The sequence below is a fragment of the Eschrichtius robustus genome, chromosome 2, assembly GCF_028021215.1.
Source record: "Eschrichtius robustus isolate mEscRob2 chromosome 2, mEscRob2.pri, whole genome shotgun sequence".
Lineage (NCBI taxonomy): Eukaryota > Metazoa > Chordata > Mammalia > Artiodactyla > Eschrichtiidae > Eschrichtius > Eschrichtius robustus.
The window spans coordinates 118,320,875-118,338,181 of record NC_090825.1 but is presented as its reverse complement, the minus strand read 5'-3'; the positions used below and the strand labels follow the sequence as shown (position 1 = coordinate 118,338,181).

General features: G+C 46.4%; 1 protein-coding gene across 16 annotated transcripts in view; it reads right to left on the bottom strand.

Moving 5' to 3' along the window:
- Positions 1–17,307, bottom strand: part of LOC137759615 (protocadherin gamma-C4) — a 166,431-nt gene that overhangs the window by 82,129 nt on the left and 66,995 nt on the right. Inside the window, exons 1-2 of one of the 16 annotated variants that reach the window (XM_068536062.1) lie at positions 14,562–17,154; positions 12,742–12,777 (exon numbers count right to left, since the gene is read on the bottom strand). The exons of 11 other annotated variants lie outside the window; for them this stretch is intronic. In XM_068536062.1, coding sequence (XP_068392163.1) covers positions 12,766–12,777; positions 14,562–16,979 — 2,430 coding nt within the window. In that variant the 5' untranslated portion in view covers positions 16,980–17,154 and the 3' untranslated portion in view covers positions 12,742–12,765. Of the gene's footprint in view, positions 1–1,729; positions 4,340–5,115; positions 7,726–10,082; positions 12,706–12,741; positions 12,778–14,561; positions 17,155–17,307 lie in introns of those variants that run through there. 4 more of the 16 variants (XM_068536058.1, XM_068536048.1, XM_068536046.1 and 1 more) reach the window with 4 other exon arrangements.

Below are 17,307 nucleotides of genomic sequence, written 5' to 3'. Positions count from 1 at the left end.
CTGAGATCAATACCCTAGATAAGTTTCCTTTTCCCCCTTGACTTTCCTAAACATTGCTTCAGATAACACATTATTAGGTAACTATCAGGGCTTCAATAACAAGTTGGTTCTGAATATAAGAATTGAGTATACTTATATTTAATTTAAAAAATGAGTTTACATGAAACTAACACAACATTGTAAATCAACTATACTTCAATTTTTAAAATGAGTTTACACACAGACTTAGAGAATAGACTTGTGGTTGCAAAGGGGAAGAAGGGGTGGAGGAGGGAAGGACTGGTACTTTGGGATTAGCAGATGCAAACTATTATATGGATGGATAGATAAACAACAAGGCCCTACTGTATAGCACAGGGAACTATATTCAATATTCTGTGATAAACCATAACAGGAAAAAATATATATATATATTTAAAATATATTGAAAAAAAATATATATATATATGTATAACAGAATCACTTTTCTGTGCAGCAGAAAAAAATATATATATATATTTAAAATATATTGAAAAAAATATATATGTATAACAGAATCACTCTTCTGTGCAGCAGAAATTAATACAACATTGTAAATCAACTGTACGTCAATAAAATTTTTAAAAATGAGTTTACAAAGGAAATGAAAAAAGGAATCCAAGACTCCTAAGCATAGTGAAAACAAACAAAAATATCCAGAGGAATACCAGCTAAATCAGTCTCATGAATTCTAAATATCCACTCCATCTCTTATATTCACAAACTGTTCCGTACAAATAAATCTGAAAAATGTAAGCATGTTTAGCAGATTTGAAAATAACTTTTTGAGAAGGACTGGATCAAAATTAAAAGCTATTTCTGTAGGAGAATTTACTACATTAAAAAAAAATAAACCTTTCAACGATACACAGACACTAAAGTACAAGTAAAAGAATAAAAGGAAAGAACACCAGTTTTACAATTCAACTATTTCTTCAGAACAATCTAATGACTTCACTGTAGGAGTAGAAAAGATGTCTAGAACTTACGACGAAAAAGTGTGCACTACATTTCCTCTCCCAAGAGACCCTCATATCTAAAAGGCAGTCAGTATGTCTTGTTTTGGTGGGGTAAATAAATGAGACAAAGTTGAAATAATCAACAGGATCTAAATGTATTACCAGCCACCAAAAATCAAAACAGAATTGTTTTGTGCTCAGAGAGAAGCGTACGTGTGTAAAAGTGTATATGTGTGAATGTGTGTGTATATGTATTACAGATAAAGAGCTAGAGTAAGTATGCTATTGAATCAACAGGCTCAAATATGAACATTAGAAGTAAAACAAATAATGGTAGAATATAATTATAAATCAGTGGAGGCAATATGAAGTCGAATTGATGTTTATGAATCCTTAATTTGAATCATAACCAGTTTACATTGATAGCCAGACACTGGTGATAGAAAAATATTACTAAAATTCAACTTACAACAAAGCAAGCCATGATAACTGAACTGGACCTTTGAATTAAAACAAAGAAACAAAAGACGCTGACAGGACCAAAAAAAAAAAAAAAAAAAGCCTTTCACAAAACCTTTCTGAAAATTGATGATAATTTGATGAAAGGTAAATTACAGAAACCCACGTTTTGCTTTAAATATATAAGAACATATGCCCCACCCCAAACAGTTTTTATAACAGGCTCAGAAAAAAGTAACTTAAAAGACCTGTGCAGAGATATCAACAATTGGGAGGCAGGAAATAAATCTCACCTGATTACTGGTAGGATCACATTTGCCTAAACCGGTAGCTGAATCTTCAGCTATCAAAAGAGGCTCGCTTTTCTCACAGCTCTCCTGGCTGATGAGCGTGTCCGCGTAGTTGGGCTGCGGGAAGATCACGTGACTCCCCCGCGAGTCAGCGGTGAGCCAAGCCTCGTGGGAATAGGTCTGCAGGAAAGCCCGCACCCCGTCCACGCCCACGAAGTGAGAGGCGGGCACACCCGCTAACCCGCCTCCTGAAGCCTGGAGCAGGCGCGACGTGTGCCAGCGCCTCAGCCTGAGCGCCAGCAGCACAATGACAAACGCGAGGAAGACGCAGGAGACCGCGGCCACCGCCACCACCAGGTACAGCGTGAGGCCTGAGTCGTCGGGGCTGGCGGGAGACTCAGGGCTGCCTAGTTCAGCCAGGACGTCGGGGATGCTGTCCGCTACTGCCACTGTGAGCGTGACAGTGGCTGAGAGAGGGGGCCGCCCGTGGTCCTGGACGGCCACCACCAAGCTCTGCTTGAGCGCGTCTCTGTCCAGCAGGGCCCTCGCTGTGCGCACCTCGCCCGTGTGCAGCCCCACCGCGAAGAGCCCTGGCTCGCTGGCCTTGAGCAGGCGGTAGGACAGCCAGGCGTTCTGGCCCGAGTCTTTGTCGACTGCCACCACCTTGGTCACCAGGTATCCAGGCTCTGCGGAGCGGGGTGCCAGCTCCACGCCCATGGAGCCATCTGTGGGGACAGCAGGGTACAGGATCTCGGGTGCATTGTCATTCTGGTCCAGCACAAATATGCTCAGTGACACGTTGCTGCTGAGCGGTGGGTTCCCACTGTCATGTGCTGTCACCCACAACTGCAGTTCACGGAATTGCTCATAGTCGAAGGAGCGCAGCGCATACAGAATGCCGGTGTCTGAGTTTATGGAGATGTAGGAGGATAGAGGTGCTCCCTGGAGGGTACCCTCTGCCATAGAATAAGTGACCTGGGCATTCTCTTTGCTGTCCCGGTCGAGTGCAGTCACCGAGAAGAAGGAGGCCCCTCTAGGATTGTTCTCAGGAATGTAGGCAGAGTAAGAGGAGTGAGCAAAAGTGGGCGGGTTATCGTTGTCATCTGCTACATTCAGTGAAATATGAGTTTCTGTAGACAAGGGTGGACTTCCCCGATCTGTGGCTGTCAACGTTATATTATAGCTCTGTACCTGCTCCCTGTCCAGTGCTCTGTTTGTTACCAACTTGTAATAATTTCCGTAAGTCTTTTCTAATTTAAAAGGCATATTGTTAGGAATGAAACAGGAGACTTGACCATTTTCTCCAGAGTCTTGATCTTGCACATTTAGAAGAGCAATCACAGTACCTGGAGGAGAGTTTTCCAGCACCGAATTAGTAGAAGATGTGATAGTTATTTCTGGAGCATTATCATTCACATCCACAACTGTGACCAACATCTTAGCAGTGGTGGAGAGACCGCCACCATCTTGGCCTTGAATTTCCATCTCATAGAATCTGTATTTCTCAAAATCCAGAGAACCTTGTATTAAGACTTCTCCAGATTGAGAATCCAACTGGAATATCTCAGAAGCTTTGCTTTCCATATTCAGGAATGAATATACCACTTCCCCATTGATTCCCTCATCTGGATCAGTTGCGTTTACCATAAGCACCCGAGTTCCGGAGCTGAGGTTCTCAGGAACACTCACTCCATATACAGACTGTGTAAACTTTGGGATATGGTCATTTACATCGAGAACCACGACACGGATGGAAACAGTGCCCTGGCGGATGGGATCTCCTCCATCTAAGGCTGTGAGGAGGAGGTGGTGAGCAGCCTCTTTTTCCCGGTCCAGGCTCCCCTCCAGCACTAGCTCAGGATTCTTGGCCCCATCCGTTCTGCCTCGCACTTGCAAAGAAAAGTAATTATTAGGGTTGAGCTGGTAGCGCTGGAGGGAGTTCATTCCCACATCTGGATCCCTAGCATTAGGAAGAGGAAATCGCGATCCCGGAGTTGCATGCTCACTGACTTTTATCTCTACTTCCTCCTCCCGGAAGCTGGGGGCGTTATCATTAATATCCATGATTTCCACCTCCACTCCGTAAATCTTAAGGGTATCTTCCACAAGTATCTCCAAGTTTAAAAAACAGGAGGAAACCGCCTCACAGAGCTCCTCCCGGTCTATCCTATCAGCAGTGATCAAGCTGCCACTTCGCGGATTCAGAGCGAAAAGCTGAGTCTTTCCTCCGGAGACGATGCGGACTCCGCGCTCCGCCAGCTCCCTGGGCTCCAGCCCCAGGTCCTTGGAAATATTGCCCACGAAGAAGCCTTTGTCTGTCTCTTCCAGCACCGAGTATCGGATCTGCCCAGCCCCAGACTCCCGCAGCGTCCCCAGGAAAATATACAGTAGGACCAACCCGCTGCGGTCCAGGAGCAGTTGCCGATTCGCCATGGCAGTGGCTGAGCCTGTATTCCGCGGTTTCTTGAGCTGTTTGGTTCTGAATCAGCTTATGCATCTACGAAGTCACTGGCTAAGTGCATCCAAAATATATTAGAGAGCGAAGAGAAGTACTTTTAAGTTTCCAGCATCACGATCTGTGAATATTCACTTCACTCTGCTTTGTGTTGTAGAGGTAGGGGAGGGAGGGACTCTAGCTCGCAGCTTCCCGTTTCCCTAATTGGTGAACAGCGGCGCCTAGAGCCCAATCTTATTATTGCAACGAGAAAGAAAAACTCGACTAATGTTGCTGTTCCTGAAGTTATCACACTTACCTCTTTGAGAATCACAAGTATTTGTAAAGCTTAAAATTGCAGACAATAAAGTATTATGTAATGTGATGTTAAAGGTTTACCAAGAGCACTTATGAAAAGAGTAATTATTTAAAAGGCTTGCTAATTATAAAAAATTTCAAATACTACTGGAACTGAAAACTTGCAGGTTAGATTTGGTTCCTCCTGATTTTTACTGACTGAAGGGAACAGCATTTGTGGTTGTGTAACTAGCATGGTTTCAACAAAATCAACAGTTAGGATTATGACTATAATTCTTACCAATGTTTATTGAGTAAAATAAAGATAAAATGTTTGAGAAAATTTGGATGGCATTAGGGTTGTCATTTAAAATACCACAATATAAATATATAACTGTATTCCATATCCTTAATTAAAAGGTGTTCTATTTCATGAAAAACTGACCTGAGAGTGCTCTATATATTTTACCTTAAAATGCACTTGAATAGTAGAGGGAATGCAGCATCATAAACTTTAGTCTTAATAGTAATACCCATAGGTGTGAATTAGATTTTAGGAACTTTATCAAGAGAGGGAATCTAGAATCTCGAAATAACAGTGCTATATTAGAATATATTGGCATATTGGAATATAAAAAGCATTATTTTAAATACTTACCTGCTTAAAAGTGTTCTTATCTGCTTCAACACTAAGAGTTAAAACGCTAGCCAATAGCACTGAAGAGCTATCTTTGTTGAGAATATCTTGTGTGGCAGGACAATGTTCAACAGATGTGAGAAAATTAAATTCCGGATTAGTCTGATTCCCAGGCACACATAAATTATCGGCATAGGGCAATGTTCCCTCACTGTAGTTGGGAGGAATCTCAGGACCAGACTTGGAGCAGAGAACAGACCCAAAGCAGCCCCCAGCGGCGCTGGGGCTGGAAGAGCATCGAAGGCGCAGGGCAATGGCCAGAATCACCACGAGGAGGAAGAGCACAGAGACCAAGGCCAAGGCCACCACCAGGTAAAACTGCAGCTCAGCTTGGGGGTCAGTGGGCTCAGAGTGGTCACTGAGGTCCGGCAGCGCCTCCTGCAGGCTGTCCGCGAAAACCAGGAGCAGCGTGGCGGTGGCCGAGAGGGGCGGCTGTCCCCCATCGCGCACAGCAACCAGCAGGCGCTGGCGGGCCGCGTCCCTGTCGCCCAGGGCCCGCGCCGTGCGCACCTCGCCCGTGCGCAGCCCCACGCTGAAGAGGCCGGGCTCGCTGGCCTGCAGCACGTGGTAGGACAGCCAGGCGTTGTGTCCAGAGTCGGCGTCCACCGCCACCACCTTGGTGACCAGGTAGCCGGGCTGCGCGGCGCGCGGCACCGTGTCGAAGAGCGCCGAGCCGTCGGGCCCCAGCGCCGGGTACAGCACCCTGGGCGCGTTGTCGTTGCGGTCGCCCACCAGCACGCGCAGGCTCACGTTGGCGCTGAGCGCGGGCGAGCCGTGGTCGCGGGCCTGCAGCGTCAGCTCGAAGGCGCGCAGCTGCTCGTGGTCGAAGGCGCGCTGCGCGAACACCACGCCGCTCTGCGCGCTCACGGACACGTAGGACGACAGCGCGCGCGGCTCCAGGTCGCTGGCCACGATGGAGTAGGAGACGTGGCCGTTGGGCCCCAGGTCGGGGTCGGAGGCGCTGACTTGCGCGATGGAGGCTCCAGGCGGGTTGTTCTCAGCCAAGTGGACCACGTAGGAGGCCTGGTGGAAAACAGGAGCATTGTCGTTGACGTCGGTGATGCGTAGGGTAATGGTAGCGCTGGAGGAGAGGGGGGGCTTGCCCCTGTCAGTGGCTGTGATAGTGACGTTGTATTCCGGAGTCTGTTCCCTGTCCAGGGCCCCATCTGTTACTAACTTGTAGTAATTATTAGAAGAAGAATGAATTTTAAACGGAATGTCTCTACTTAAATTACATGTGACTTCTCCATTTTCCTTGGAATCCTGGTCCCGTGTTTTGAAGAGACCTACAACCATTCCTGGCTTGGAATCCTCCAAAATCTGATCAGGGAGAGAAGTGATGATTATTTCTGGGCTGTTGTCATTTTCATCTAAAACTTCTATAATTACTTTACACTGTGTAGAGAGGGATCCTCGGTCCTTTGCTTCTACATCCATGGCATATCTTTCCACATCTTCATAATCCAGGGGTTGATGAGTTACAATGTTTCCTGTAGCCGAATCCAGAGAGAACACGTGCCGGGCTGTATCAGCCACACCAAGGAATGAGTAGGTGATCTCTGCATTGACGCCTTCATCTTGATCAGTAGCGCTCACCCTCAGCACGAAGGTACCTGGGGGCACATCTTCCCGAAGGCTGACCTTGTACACATCTTGGCTGAACACAGGGGGATTATCGTTGGCATCCACCACCAGGATTCGGATCTGAACGGTGCCGCTTCGCGGCGGATCCCCGCTGTCTAAGGCTGTCAGCACCAAGTGGTGAGTGCTCTGCGTTTCTCGGTCCAGGGTCTTCTTCAATACCAATTCTGGATATTTGCCACCCTCAAGATTGTCTTTCACCACTAACGAGAAATACTCATTAGGACTTAGTTGGTATTTGCTCAGTGAATTCATACTAATATCGGGATCTTTTGCAGACTCAAGAATTGTTCCCGTCCCTAGACTGACAGATTCACTGATTTCTAAGTTTATTTCATCCTTATGGAATTGAGGAGCATGGTCATTAATATCCTCAACAACCACAATGACATGAAAAATATTTAAAGGATTTTCCACCACGGCCTCCAACTGCAATTCACATCTTCTTCTCTCTTTACATATCTGCTCACGATCTATTCGGTCCTTCACAAGTAAGTCCCCACTCTCCGCGTCTACGTTGAAAAGCAGCTTCTCAGCGCTAACTCGCAGCTTTCGAGCCGACACATCCAGGACACTGAGCCCTAGATTCTTGGCGAGATTCCCTACCACAGAGCCCTTGGCCAGCTCCTCGGGAATGGAGTAGCGGATCTGCTCGCAGAGCGCGGGGTAGAACAAAGGCAGCAGGAAGGGAAACAGTACCTGCCGCCGGCGGGCCGGACATCTCTGCGTGCAGCTCCCTCCCATTGCGCGCTCTAGTTCTCGCTGGGTCCCAGTCTTTATAGTTGGAGAAAATGTACACTGGCGCACTGGTAAAGCATTTGGTCCAGGACAGGCGGAGCCCCCAGGCTTGGGGCTGGGAATCCGTGTGTGCTGGGGAGAGTCTGCGCGGCCAGGAGCCCCAGCGTGTAAGCGGGTTTCCTTCTCTCTGTGTTGGTGGCTGTGCTGGAAATCCCTGGCTAGAAGCTGAGGAATCCCGGGCGTCTACGCTTGCCCTGCACTGGCCGACAGCGGCGCCCAGAGGCTCCGTGTGGAACCGCAGTTTAGTTTTTCTCTGCTGTATTTAAGGAAGTCTTTTTCTTTAAACGCAGGATGACCGCAACTAAAATATTTGAATCTTATTCCTCGGTGACCCCGTTTTCATCATGAAACATTTTTTTCACATGGTCAAAACTATTATATATTTTATATATTAAAATTTTACATATATTTTGAATAGGTAGAAATATTTCTTTCAAAATCTAAAAGGCACAAAAGAATGTAGAGTGAAAAGTAGGTCTCCTATTCCATTGCCTACTGCTATCCAGTTCTTCCATCCAGAGGCAATCACTGTTGCTGCTTTTAAGAGTAATTATCCGCAAAAGAAAGTACTAAAGATAGGCAAAAAACGTTTTTTGTTTTTTTTTTGGTCTTCAATCCAGGTTTATATTTGGCTAGAAAAGTATTAATCCATCCCCCCATATTTAGGAACCAGAATACAAACACTGTCATGTTCATTACAATCATCTAAGGTGTCCTATATTGCTTCTAAATAATTATATTTTAACATATTTGCTTACAATAGTTACCATGCCAAAAGAGTAGGTTTTTTTTAACCTGTATTTTTCAAAATAATAGAATTATTTGAAATAGATGCATACTAATTTTGACTCTCATGGGCAGAAATTTTAAATGACAGTTTCAATGATTTAAAAGGTAAAAAATAAAAGTTGATAACTATGACTCTAAAGATAATAACTATGCTCTCCTTCCACAGACATATCCTTGAACAAAAGTTGAATGATATGAAAAAAGTCATGGTCTCATAAATATTTTGAAACACATTAGGACATGATTTGACTTTACGCTACCATATTAGTTTAGAAGAATATTAATAATAAATTATAAGAGATCAAACCAAATACATCACTATCTTCACTTAACTAAATGGGCTCATCAGTAACTCCACTGACCATCCGCTTATAATTCTATGTACTTCTCTGCTTGTATTCCGATCTTATACAGAAATGACATCTCTTTCTTGACTTTAAGTTTATTTTGACTTTAAATTACAGAGTTTGCAGAGTTTCAGGTGGACCTTTCTTTCTCTATATAAAGAGTCACTGAAATGCTTTTGGCACACACGTTTGCCCCTGTACTTGGGAACATGTACCACTCTATCTCCCCAAATTCCAAATTATATATATTTTTTCATCCTTAGAAATTGGAAAATTTAACAAAAAGTACAGAGAGAACAGAACCCCAAATTTGTTTCTACAGGCTCTCTGGAATCCCTATTGAGCAAGGAAAGTAAAATTAAAATGGTATGTCTTCTGGGACTTCCCTGGTGGTACAGTGGTTAAGAATCTGCCTGCCAATGCAGGGGACACGGTTCGATCCCTGGTCCAGGAAGATCCCACATGCCACGGAGCAACTAAGCCCAGTGCACCACAACTACTGAGCCTGTGCTCTAGAGCCGGTGAGCCACACTACTGAGCCCGAGCGCCACAACTACTGAAGCCTGGGCGCCTAGAGCCCATGCTCTGCAACAAGAGAAGCCACCGCAATGAGAAGCCCGCACACCACAACGAAGAGTAGCCCCCGCTCGCCACAACTAGAGAAAGCCCGCGCGCAGCAACAAAGACCCAATGCAGCCAAAAATAAATAAATAAATAAATAAATAAATAAATAAATAAATAATTTTAAAAATGGTATGTCTCCCACATGACAGTATGAAATTGGAATCACAGGCAAAATGGATGCTGCAGTGTTACCAGGTATGATTACACTTGAAAAAATTTAAGCACACATTGTTATGAATTGTTAATAGAATATTATTGAAAATGGGTAGGATTTCCAGTGAGGCTAATGCACTTGTTTCTGACATTTACCTATTCTTAACAGACCTGCCTTCAAAGCAAGAGGCAGGGTTGTTTAAGGGGCTGGGATTTCAACATGTAGCCACCGGGAGAGCACACAAATTGACAAGACACTTCTGTATGAAAGTCCTCTCTTAGAAGCTGTCAGTATTATGCTCAACAAAACTATAAAATACAAGACTCCGTGAAGCTGCTCATAACAGCCTATCACAATAAACCTTCATGGGATTAGGTGAATAGTTACCAGAAAGTAAAAACAAATCAGCCTTAATAACCATCAAGTTCTACTCTTCAATGTTTCAGCAAGAAGCAAATGTCACTGAAATGGAGGGAAAAGTGAAAAAATTAAGTTTCCACCAACATGCTGCAAACCGAAAAGCAAAACCAACCATAATTTTTAAAGGAGAGAAAAGGAACAAAAATAGAACTCACTGGCACCAAAGGGGTATCTTCTATAGGAAACTTCGAATCATCTAACAAAGACTGAGGATCCTTTTTCTCACGGCTCTCCTGGCTGATGAGCGTGTCCGCGTAGTTGGGCTGAGGGAAGATCACGTGACTCTTCCGCGAGTCCGCGGTGAGCGAGACCTCGTGGGAATAGGTCTGCAGGAAAGCCCGCACCCCGTCCACGCCCACAAAATGAGAGGCTGGTACGCCTGCCAGTCCGCCTCCAGAAGCCCGGAGCACACGCGACGTGTGCCAGCGCCTCAGCCTGAGCGCCAGCAGCACAATGACAAAGGCGAGGAAGACACAGGAAACCGCGGCCACCGCCACCACCAGATACAACGTGAGGCCTGAAGCATCAGAGGCGTGCGGGACCTCCAAGCTGCCCAGATCAGCCAGGACATCTGGGATGCTATCAGCCACAGCTACGGTGAGCGTGACGGTGGCAGAGAGAGGGGGCTGCCCGTGGTCCTGGACCGCCACCACCAGGCTCTGCTTGAGCGCGTCTCTGTCCAGCAGGGCCCGCGCTGTGCGCACCTCGCCCGTGTGCAGCCCCACCGCGAAGAGTCCCGGCTCGCTGGCCTTGAGCAGGCGGTAGGACAGCCAGGCATTCTGACCTGAGTCTCTGTCCACAGCCACCACCTTGGTCACCAGGTAGCCAGGCTCTGCAGAGCGGGGTGCCAGCTCCACGCCAGTGGAACCGTCGGTGGGGAGAGTGGGGTACAGGATTTCGGGCGCATTGTCATTCTGGTCCAGCACGAATATGTTCAGTGACACGTTGCTGCTGAGCGGTGGGTCCCCACTGTCAGTGGCTGTCACCTGCATCTGCAGGTCATGAAACTGCTCAAAGTCGAAGGATCGCAGTGCATACAGTACTCCTGTGTCAGAATTGATGGAGACGTAGGAGGATAGAGGTGCCCCTTGGATAGTGTCTTCAGCCAGGGAGTAAATAACCCGAGCATTTTCTTCACTGTCTGTGTCCAGTGCAGCCACTGAGAAGATGGAGGCACCTCTGGGGTTGTTCTCTGGGATATAGGTAAAGTAGGAGATGTGAGAGAAGGTGGGTGGGTTGTCATTGATATCTGCCACTTGCAGGGTGAAGTGAGTTTCCGTGGATAGGGGTGGACTTCCTCCATCTGTGGCTCTTACTGTGATATTGTAAGAAGACACCTGTTCCCTGTCAAGGACTTTGTGTGTCACCAATCTATAATAACTGTCAATGGATTTTTCTAACTTAAATGGTAGATTCCCCAATATAGAACAGGTGACCTGCCCATTCTGCCCGGAGTCCAGATCATGCACGTTTAAAAGAGCTATAACAGTCCCCAGAGGTGAATCTTCCATCAGGGGACTAAACAGAGATGTGATCGTCACCTCTGGACTGTTGTCATTTACATCTTCTACTGTAATCAACACTTTAGCAGTTGCAAGATATGCCCCTCCATCTTCAGCTTGTATTTCTATTTCATAGAAACCTGTTTCTTCATAATCTAGATTTTCTGATAGTTTTATTTCCCCCGTATTTTTGTTTAGTTGGAATTTCAACAGTTGTGTGTCAGGTAATTTTCGGAATGAATATGTCACTTCTCCATTGGCACCTTCATCCCTGTCAGTGGCGGTGACTGTCAACAGCTGTGCACCCACAGGCAAGTTCTCGGGAACACTCACTCGGTATTCGGACAAACTGAAGACCGGAGCATTGTCATTTGTATCGAAAACAGTCACACTGATGAGGACAGTGCCAGATCGGAGAGGGTCACCCCCGTCGACGGCAGTTAGGACCAGATGGTGCATTGCCTCTTCCTCGCGATCCAGGGCGTGCTCCAGCACCAGCTCTGGGTACTTAACGCCATTGACACGGCTTTGAACTGCTAGGGAGAAGTGCTTATTGGAGCTGAGCTGGTAGCTCTGTAGGGAGTTCACGCCCACATCCGGATCAAGAGCTTCCGGGAGAGGAAAACGCATTCCTGGAGCGACGTTTTCATTAATTTTTACATCTAGATTTTCTGCTTGGAATTTTGGTGCATTATCGTTGATATCAGTTACTTCTATTTCTACTCCGAAAAGTTTCACCCTATCTTCCATAAGAATGTTAAAACTCACCAGACACGGCTCGTTCTGAGCGCAGAGCTCCTCCCGGTCTATCCTGCCCGCAGTGACCAAGCTGCCGCTTCGCGGGTTCAGAGCAAAGAGCTGCGTCCTACCTCTGGAGACGATGCGGACTCGGCGCTCCGCCAGCTCCCGGGGCTCCAGCCCCAGGTCTTTGGAGATGCTGCCCACAAAAGAGCCTTTCTCTAACTCCTCGGGAACGGAGTAGCGGATCTGCCGAGCTTCGGCATGCCACGGCATACAGAGGAAAAGGCAGAGCTGGACCAGCGCGCTGCGGTCGGAGCTATTCCTTTGAGCGGCCATTGTTGTCTGGTGACGGAATTCTCGCTGAGTCCTCACTGGGCACGCTGTGTGTTTTGACTGGGTCCTTTTTCTTTCTCTGGCTGCAGGGAGTCTCTGCAGCCTGCGCACCTTAAATTCTGGACTGAGTTTCGCTGCATCCCTGGAGCCTGTTTGCAGGAACTGTGGAGCTTTGTGTAGTTGGAGTCCTGAGAATCCGGATTGAGCGCTTGCTGCGGTTCTCTCCTAGTGGGTGAACAGCGGCGCTCAGAGTCCTCAGAAGTTACTGCACCCACTGTGTATGCAATAGAAAACAAACGCTACTCTATTTTTTGTTGTATATTTTATTTTATTTTACATTACTTCTTTGGTTTCTCAACTGACATCCTTAAATCAACTACTATTTGTAGTTTTCTTACTCGGTGGAATAAAATGGAATGAAAGTACCTCAAAGTATTAAATGATAATAGTTGATTAAATATATATTTGCAACACTCATTTTCCCAATAGAAATATATCCACTTTAAAAAGTAAGTAATGCTTACTTTCTTTCCTATGAGCCTCTAGCTATATTCAGAAAATTCTTACAATTTAATTTGAAATTCTGATTTAAATGGTCCACCTGTGTTTAGTAGACATTTATACAGAGACTATGAGATATACCCCTTAAAATTTCACTTAGAATTTTTAAATTTTAGATTGATCAATCAACTAATTAATTATATTTGTTTAGCATTAAGATTGTGTAAAAAGTTTTCAATTTTTCTAAAATAGTTTTCCTGAGCCTCAATGAATTTTTTGAAAAAAATATATTTTTATTACAGGCATATATTATTAGAAGTTAACTTGACCTATTTAAATGAGTTGAGCTGGTAATCACAAACTAAAAGGAACATGTCTGTATTGCAGTGGGAAGAGAAATACATACAAGTGCTACAATTTTAAAAAACGGAGTTAGAAATAGTGATGTAGGTTTTTGAAAAATACGTATTTATGTCAAATGACCTGTTTTCACCAGGGCGTTGATGCCTATATAAATAATCTCTTCTTTGCATGTTGTATGGAAGCCCAAAATAAAGTGGCGTACACATCTTCAGTTGTATATCCCCACCAACCCAGTAGTAGTTCTTTCCTCAAAGAGGAGGAGTTTGGAGGTTGAATTCTTTCATGCAGAGAGAACAGGTTGTTCAGAAACGTTTATGTCCCTATGCCCCCAAGTATAGAACCCTTCAAAGATTTTACCTTTTGTCTTCAAAGATTGTATATCAGACAATCAGAGACAGAGATTGAGCACAGAACACAATAGCATTTCATTTGCTTTCTTGAAAACTCCTTATCTTGCAATGTAGAGAAAACAGGATTGGGAAAGAGTACAATTTGAGCACCAAGAAAAGTAAAAGGAAAGCCAGAAAGACCAAAAATTGAAGAGAAAAATTCCTCTAGGGTAGTTAGTATTAAGATTTTGGGCCCATAGAAAACCTGGCAATGGAATCAAAGTGTTGACTCCTCTACCAAGAAAAATGCATACATCTGTAACTTTACATGCAATTTCAGGAATTCGTGGATCCGCTCACCATGCCCCCTCAAATGCTTACAGTTTTAAAAATTGTTAAAATAAATGAAGATACCCAAATGCACATACAAGATTATTTGTACTACATGTTTCTTTGAAATGAGCACCTGCTTGGATATTTAATGCGTAGCTAATATTATTAAACTTAAAAAAAACATATAAATTGGGTATGGAAATTTCAACTTAAATCTCAGCAGATTTGAATAGGTTATTATTTATTCATTTAAATTTATTTATTTATTTATTTGGTAAGAAGCCAAGACCACAGCCTCTGTTTTGCTAATCTAAGCTTGACAAGATATCTCCAATTCTTTCTGAATTATAGAGCAATTTATGAACCATGTAAGTCTTGAAAATGTACTCAGCAAAAACTGAACATTGAGAAGACAAAACAGTAATTAGTTGTGTATTTTCTAAATATGATTCTAGATGTAAGAATGAAATAGTATGCCCAAAATATGAAAAAAATAGTAGAATGTTACAGAAGACAAAAAAATGAAACTCACCGGTGTTAAGGTCTCAGGATGTGAAGTCAAATCATTCCCACTCTGAAGTGGAATTAAGGCCCCAGGAGAATCACCACAAACTATGTCTTGAGTGGAATGCAAAGGATCACTACATCTTAGAAAATTAAACTCTGTCTTTCCAGTATGGGCAACGCACAGATTGTAGGAATAAGGTAAAGTTCCTTCACTGTAGTTGGGGGGAACCACGGGTCCAGACTTGACACAGACACCAGGCTGAAAGCAGCCCCAGGCAGAGGGGCTGGAAGAGCAACGAAGGTGTGGGGCAATGGCCAGAATCACCGCGAGGAGGAAGAGCACTGAGATCAAGGCCAAGGCCACCACCAGGTAAAACCGCAGCTCAGCCTGGGGGTCAGTGGGCTCAGGGTGGTCACTGAGGTCCGGCAGCGCCTCCTGCAGGCTGTCCGCGAAAACCAGGAGCAGCGTGGCGGTGGCCGAGAGGGGCGGCTGTCCCCCATCGCGCACAGCAACCAGCAGGCGCTGGCGGGCCGCGTCCCTGTCGCCCAGGACCCGCGCCGTGCGCACCTCGCCCGTGCGCAGCCCCACGCTGAAGAGGCCGGGCTCGCTGGCCTGCAGCACGTGGTAGGACAGCCAGGCGTTGTGTCCAGAGTCGGCGTCCACCGCCACCACCTTGGTGACCAGGTAGCCGGGCTGCGCGGCGCGCGGCACCGTGTCGAAGAGCGCCGAGCCGTCGGGCCCCAGCGCCGGGTACAGCACCCTGGGCGCGTTGTCGTTGCGGTCGCCCACCAGCACGCGCAGGCTCACGTTGGCGCTGAGCGCGGGCGAGCCGTGGTCGCGGGCCTGCAGCGTCAGCTCGAAGGCGCGCAGCTGCTCGTGGTCGAAGGCGCGCTGCGCGAACACCACGCCGCTCTGCGCGCTCACGGACACGTAGGACGACAGCGCGCGCGGCTCCAGGTCGCTGGCCACGATGGAGTAGGAGACGTGGCCGTTGGGCCCCAAGTCTGGATCTGAAGCGCTAACTTGGGCGATGGAGGCGCCGGGCGGGTTGTTTTCTGCCACGTGGACCACGTAGAAGGCTTGGTGGAAAATCGGAGCGTTGTCGTTGATGTCCGTGATGTGCAGAGTGATGGTAGTGCTGCTGGAGAGGGGTGGCTTGCCCCTGTCAGTGGCTGTGATGGTGACGCTGTATTCCAGAGTCTGCTCTCGGTCTAGGGCCCCATCTGTCACCAGCTTGTAGTAATTATTAGAAGAAGAATAAATCTTGAACGGAACATCTCTTCCTATATGACAGGTGACTTCTCCATTTCCTCCGGAATCCCGGTCCCGTGTTTTGAAGAGGGCAACAACCATTCCTGGAAGAGAACCCTCCAAAATCTCATCAGAGAGAGAAGTGATGATTATTTCTGGACTGTTGTCGTTTTCATCTAGGATATCTATGATTACTTTACATTGGGTAGAGAGACCACCTCCGTCCTTTGCTTCCACTTCCATGGTGTATCTTTCTATATCCTCAAAATCCAATGACTGGTTATTCTTAATCAGGCCTGTTTTCTCATCCAGTGAGAACATGTGCCTTGTACTCTGAGCAGTGCTCCTGAAGTAGTAGTGTATTTCAGCATTGGCCCCCTCATCCTGGTCAGTGGCTGTCACCAGCAACACGGAGGACCCAGGGGGTAGATTTTCACTAACGCTGATTCTATATTCGTCTTTGCTGAACACTGGGGGGTTATCATTGGTGTCCTTGACAGATATTTCTATATGAGCGGTGGCACTTCGTGGCGGGCCCCCTCCATCCAAGGCAGTCAATATCAAACTATGGGACCGCTGCTCTTCCCGGTCTAGGGGTTTCTCCAAAGATAACTCTGGGTATTTGCCACCATCGGAATTAACTCTAACCATTAATGAGAAATAAGGGTTAGGACTTAACTGATAATCTTTAACTGAGTTTGTGTTTATATCAGGGTCAGTGGCAGGGTCAAGGGATATTCGTGCACCTGAAGATACAGATTCAAAAATTTCTAAATGTATTTCCTTTTTATCGAATTGAGGAGCATGGTCATTAATATCCTCAACAACCACGATGATATGAAAAATATTTAAAGGATTTTCCACCACGGCCTCCAACTGCAATTCACACCTTCTTCTCTCTTTACATATCTGCTCACGGTCTATTCGGTCCTTCACAAGTAAGTCCCCACTCTCCGCGTCTACGTTGAAAAGCAGCTTCTCAGCGCTAACTCGCAACTTTCGAGCCGACACATCCAGGACACTGAGCCCTAGATCCTTGGCGAGATTCCCTACCACAGAGCCCTTGGCCAGCTCCTCGGGAATGGAGTAGCGGATCTGCTCGCAGAGCGCGGGGTAGAACAAAGGCAGCAGGAAGGGAAACAGTACCTGCCGCCGGCCGGCCGGACGTCTCTGCGTGCAGCTCCCTCCCATTGCGCGCTGTAGTTCTCGCTGGGTCCCAGTCTTTCCGGAAAGCCAAAGAAAATGCAATCCACGGCGTCACTGGAAGAGCTTTCGGCCCAGGACAGGCGGAGCTGGGAATCCGTTTGTGCTGGGCAGAGCCTTCCCGGCCAGGAGCCTGAGTGCGTGAGCAGATTTCCCTCTCTCTGTGTTGGTGGCTGCGCAGGAAATCCCGGACTGGAGGCTGAGGAATCCCGAGCGTCAGCGCTTGCCCTGCACTGGCCGACAGCGGCGCCCAGAGGCCTCGTGTGGAACCGCAGTCTGACATTTTCGTCTTGAATACAATTTCTCTCCAGAATGT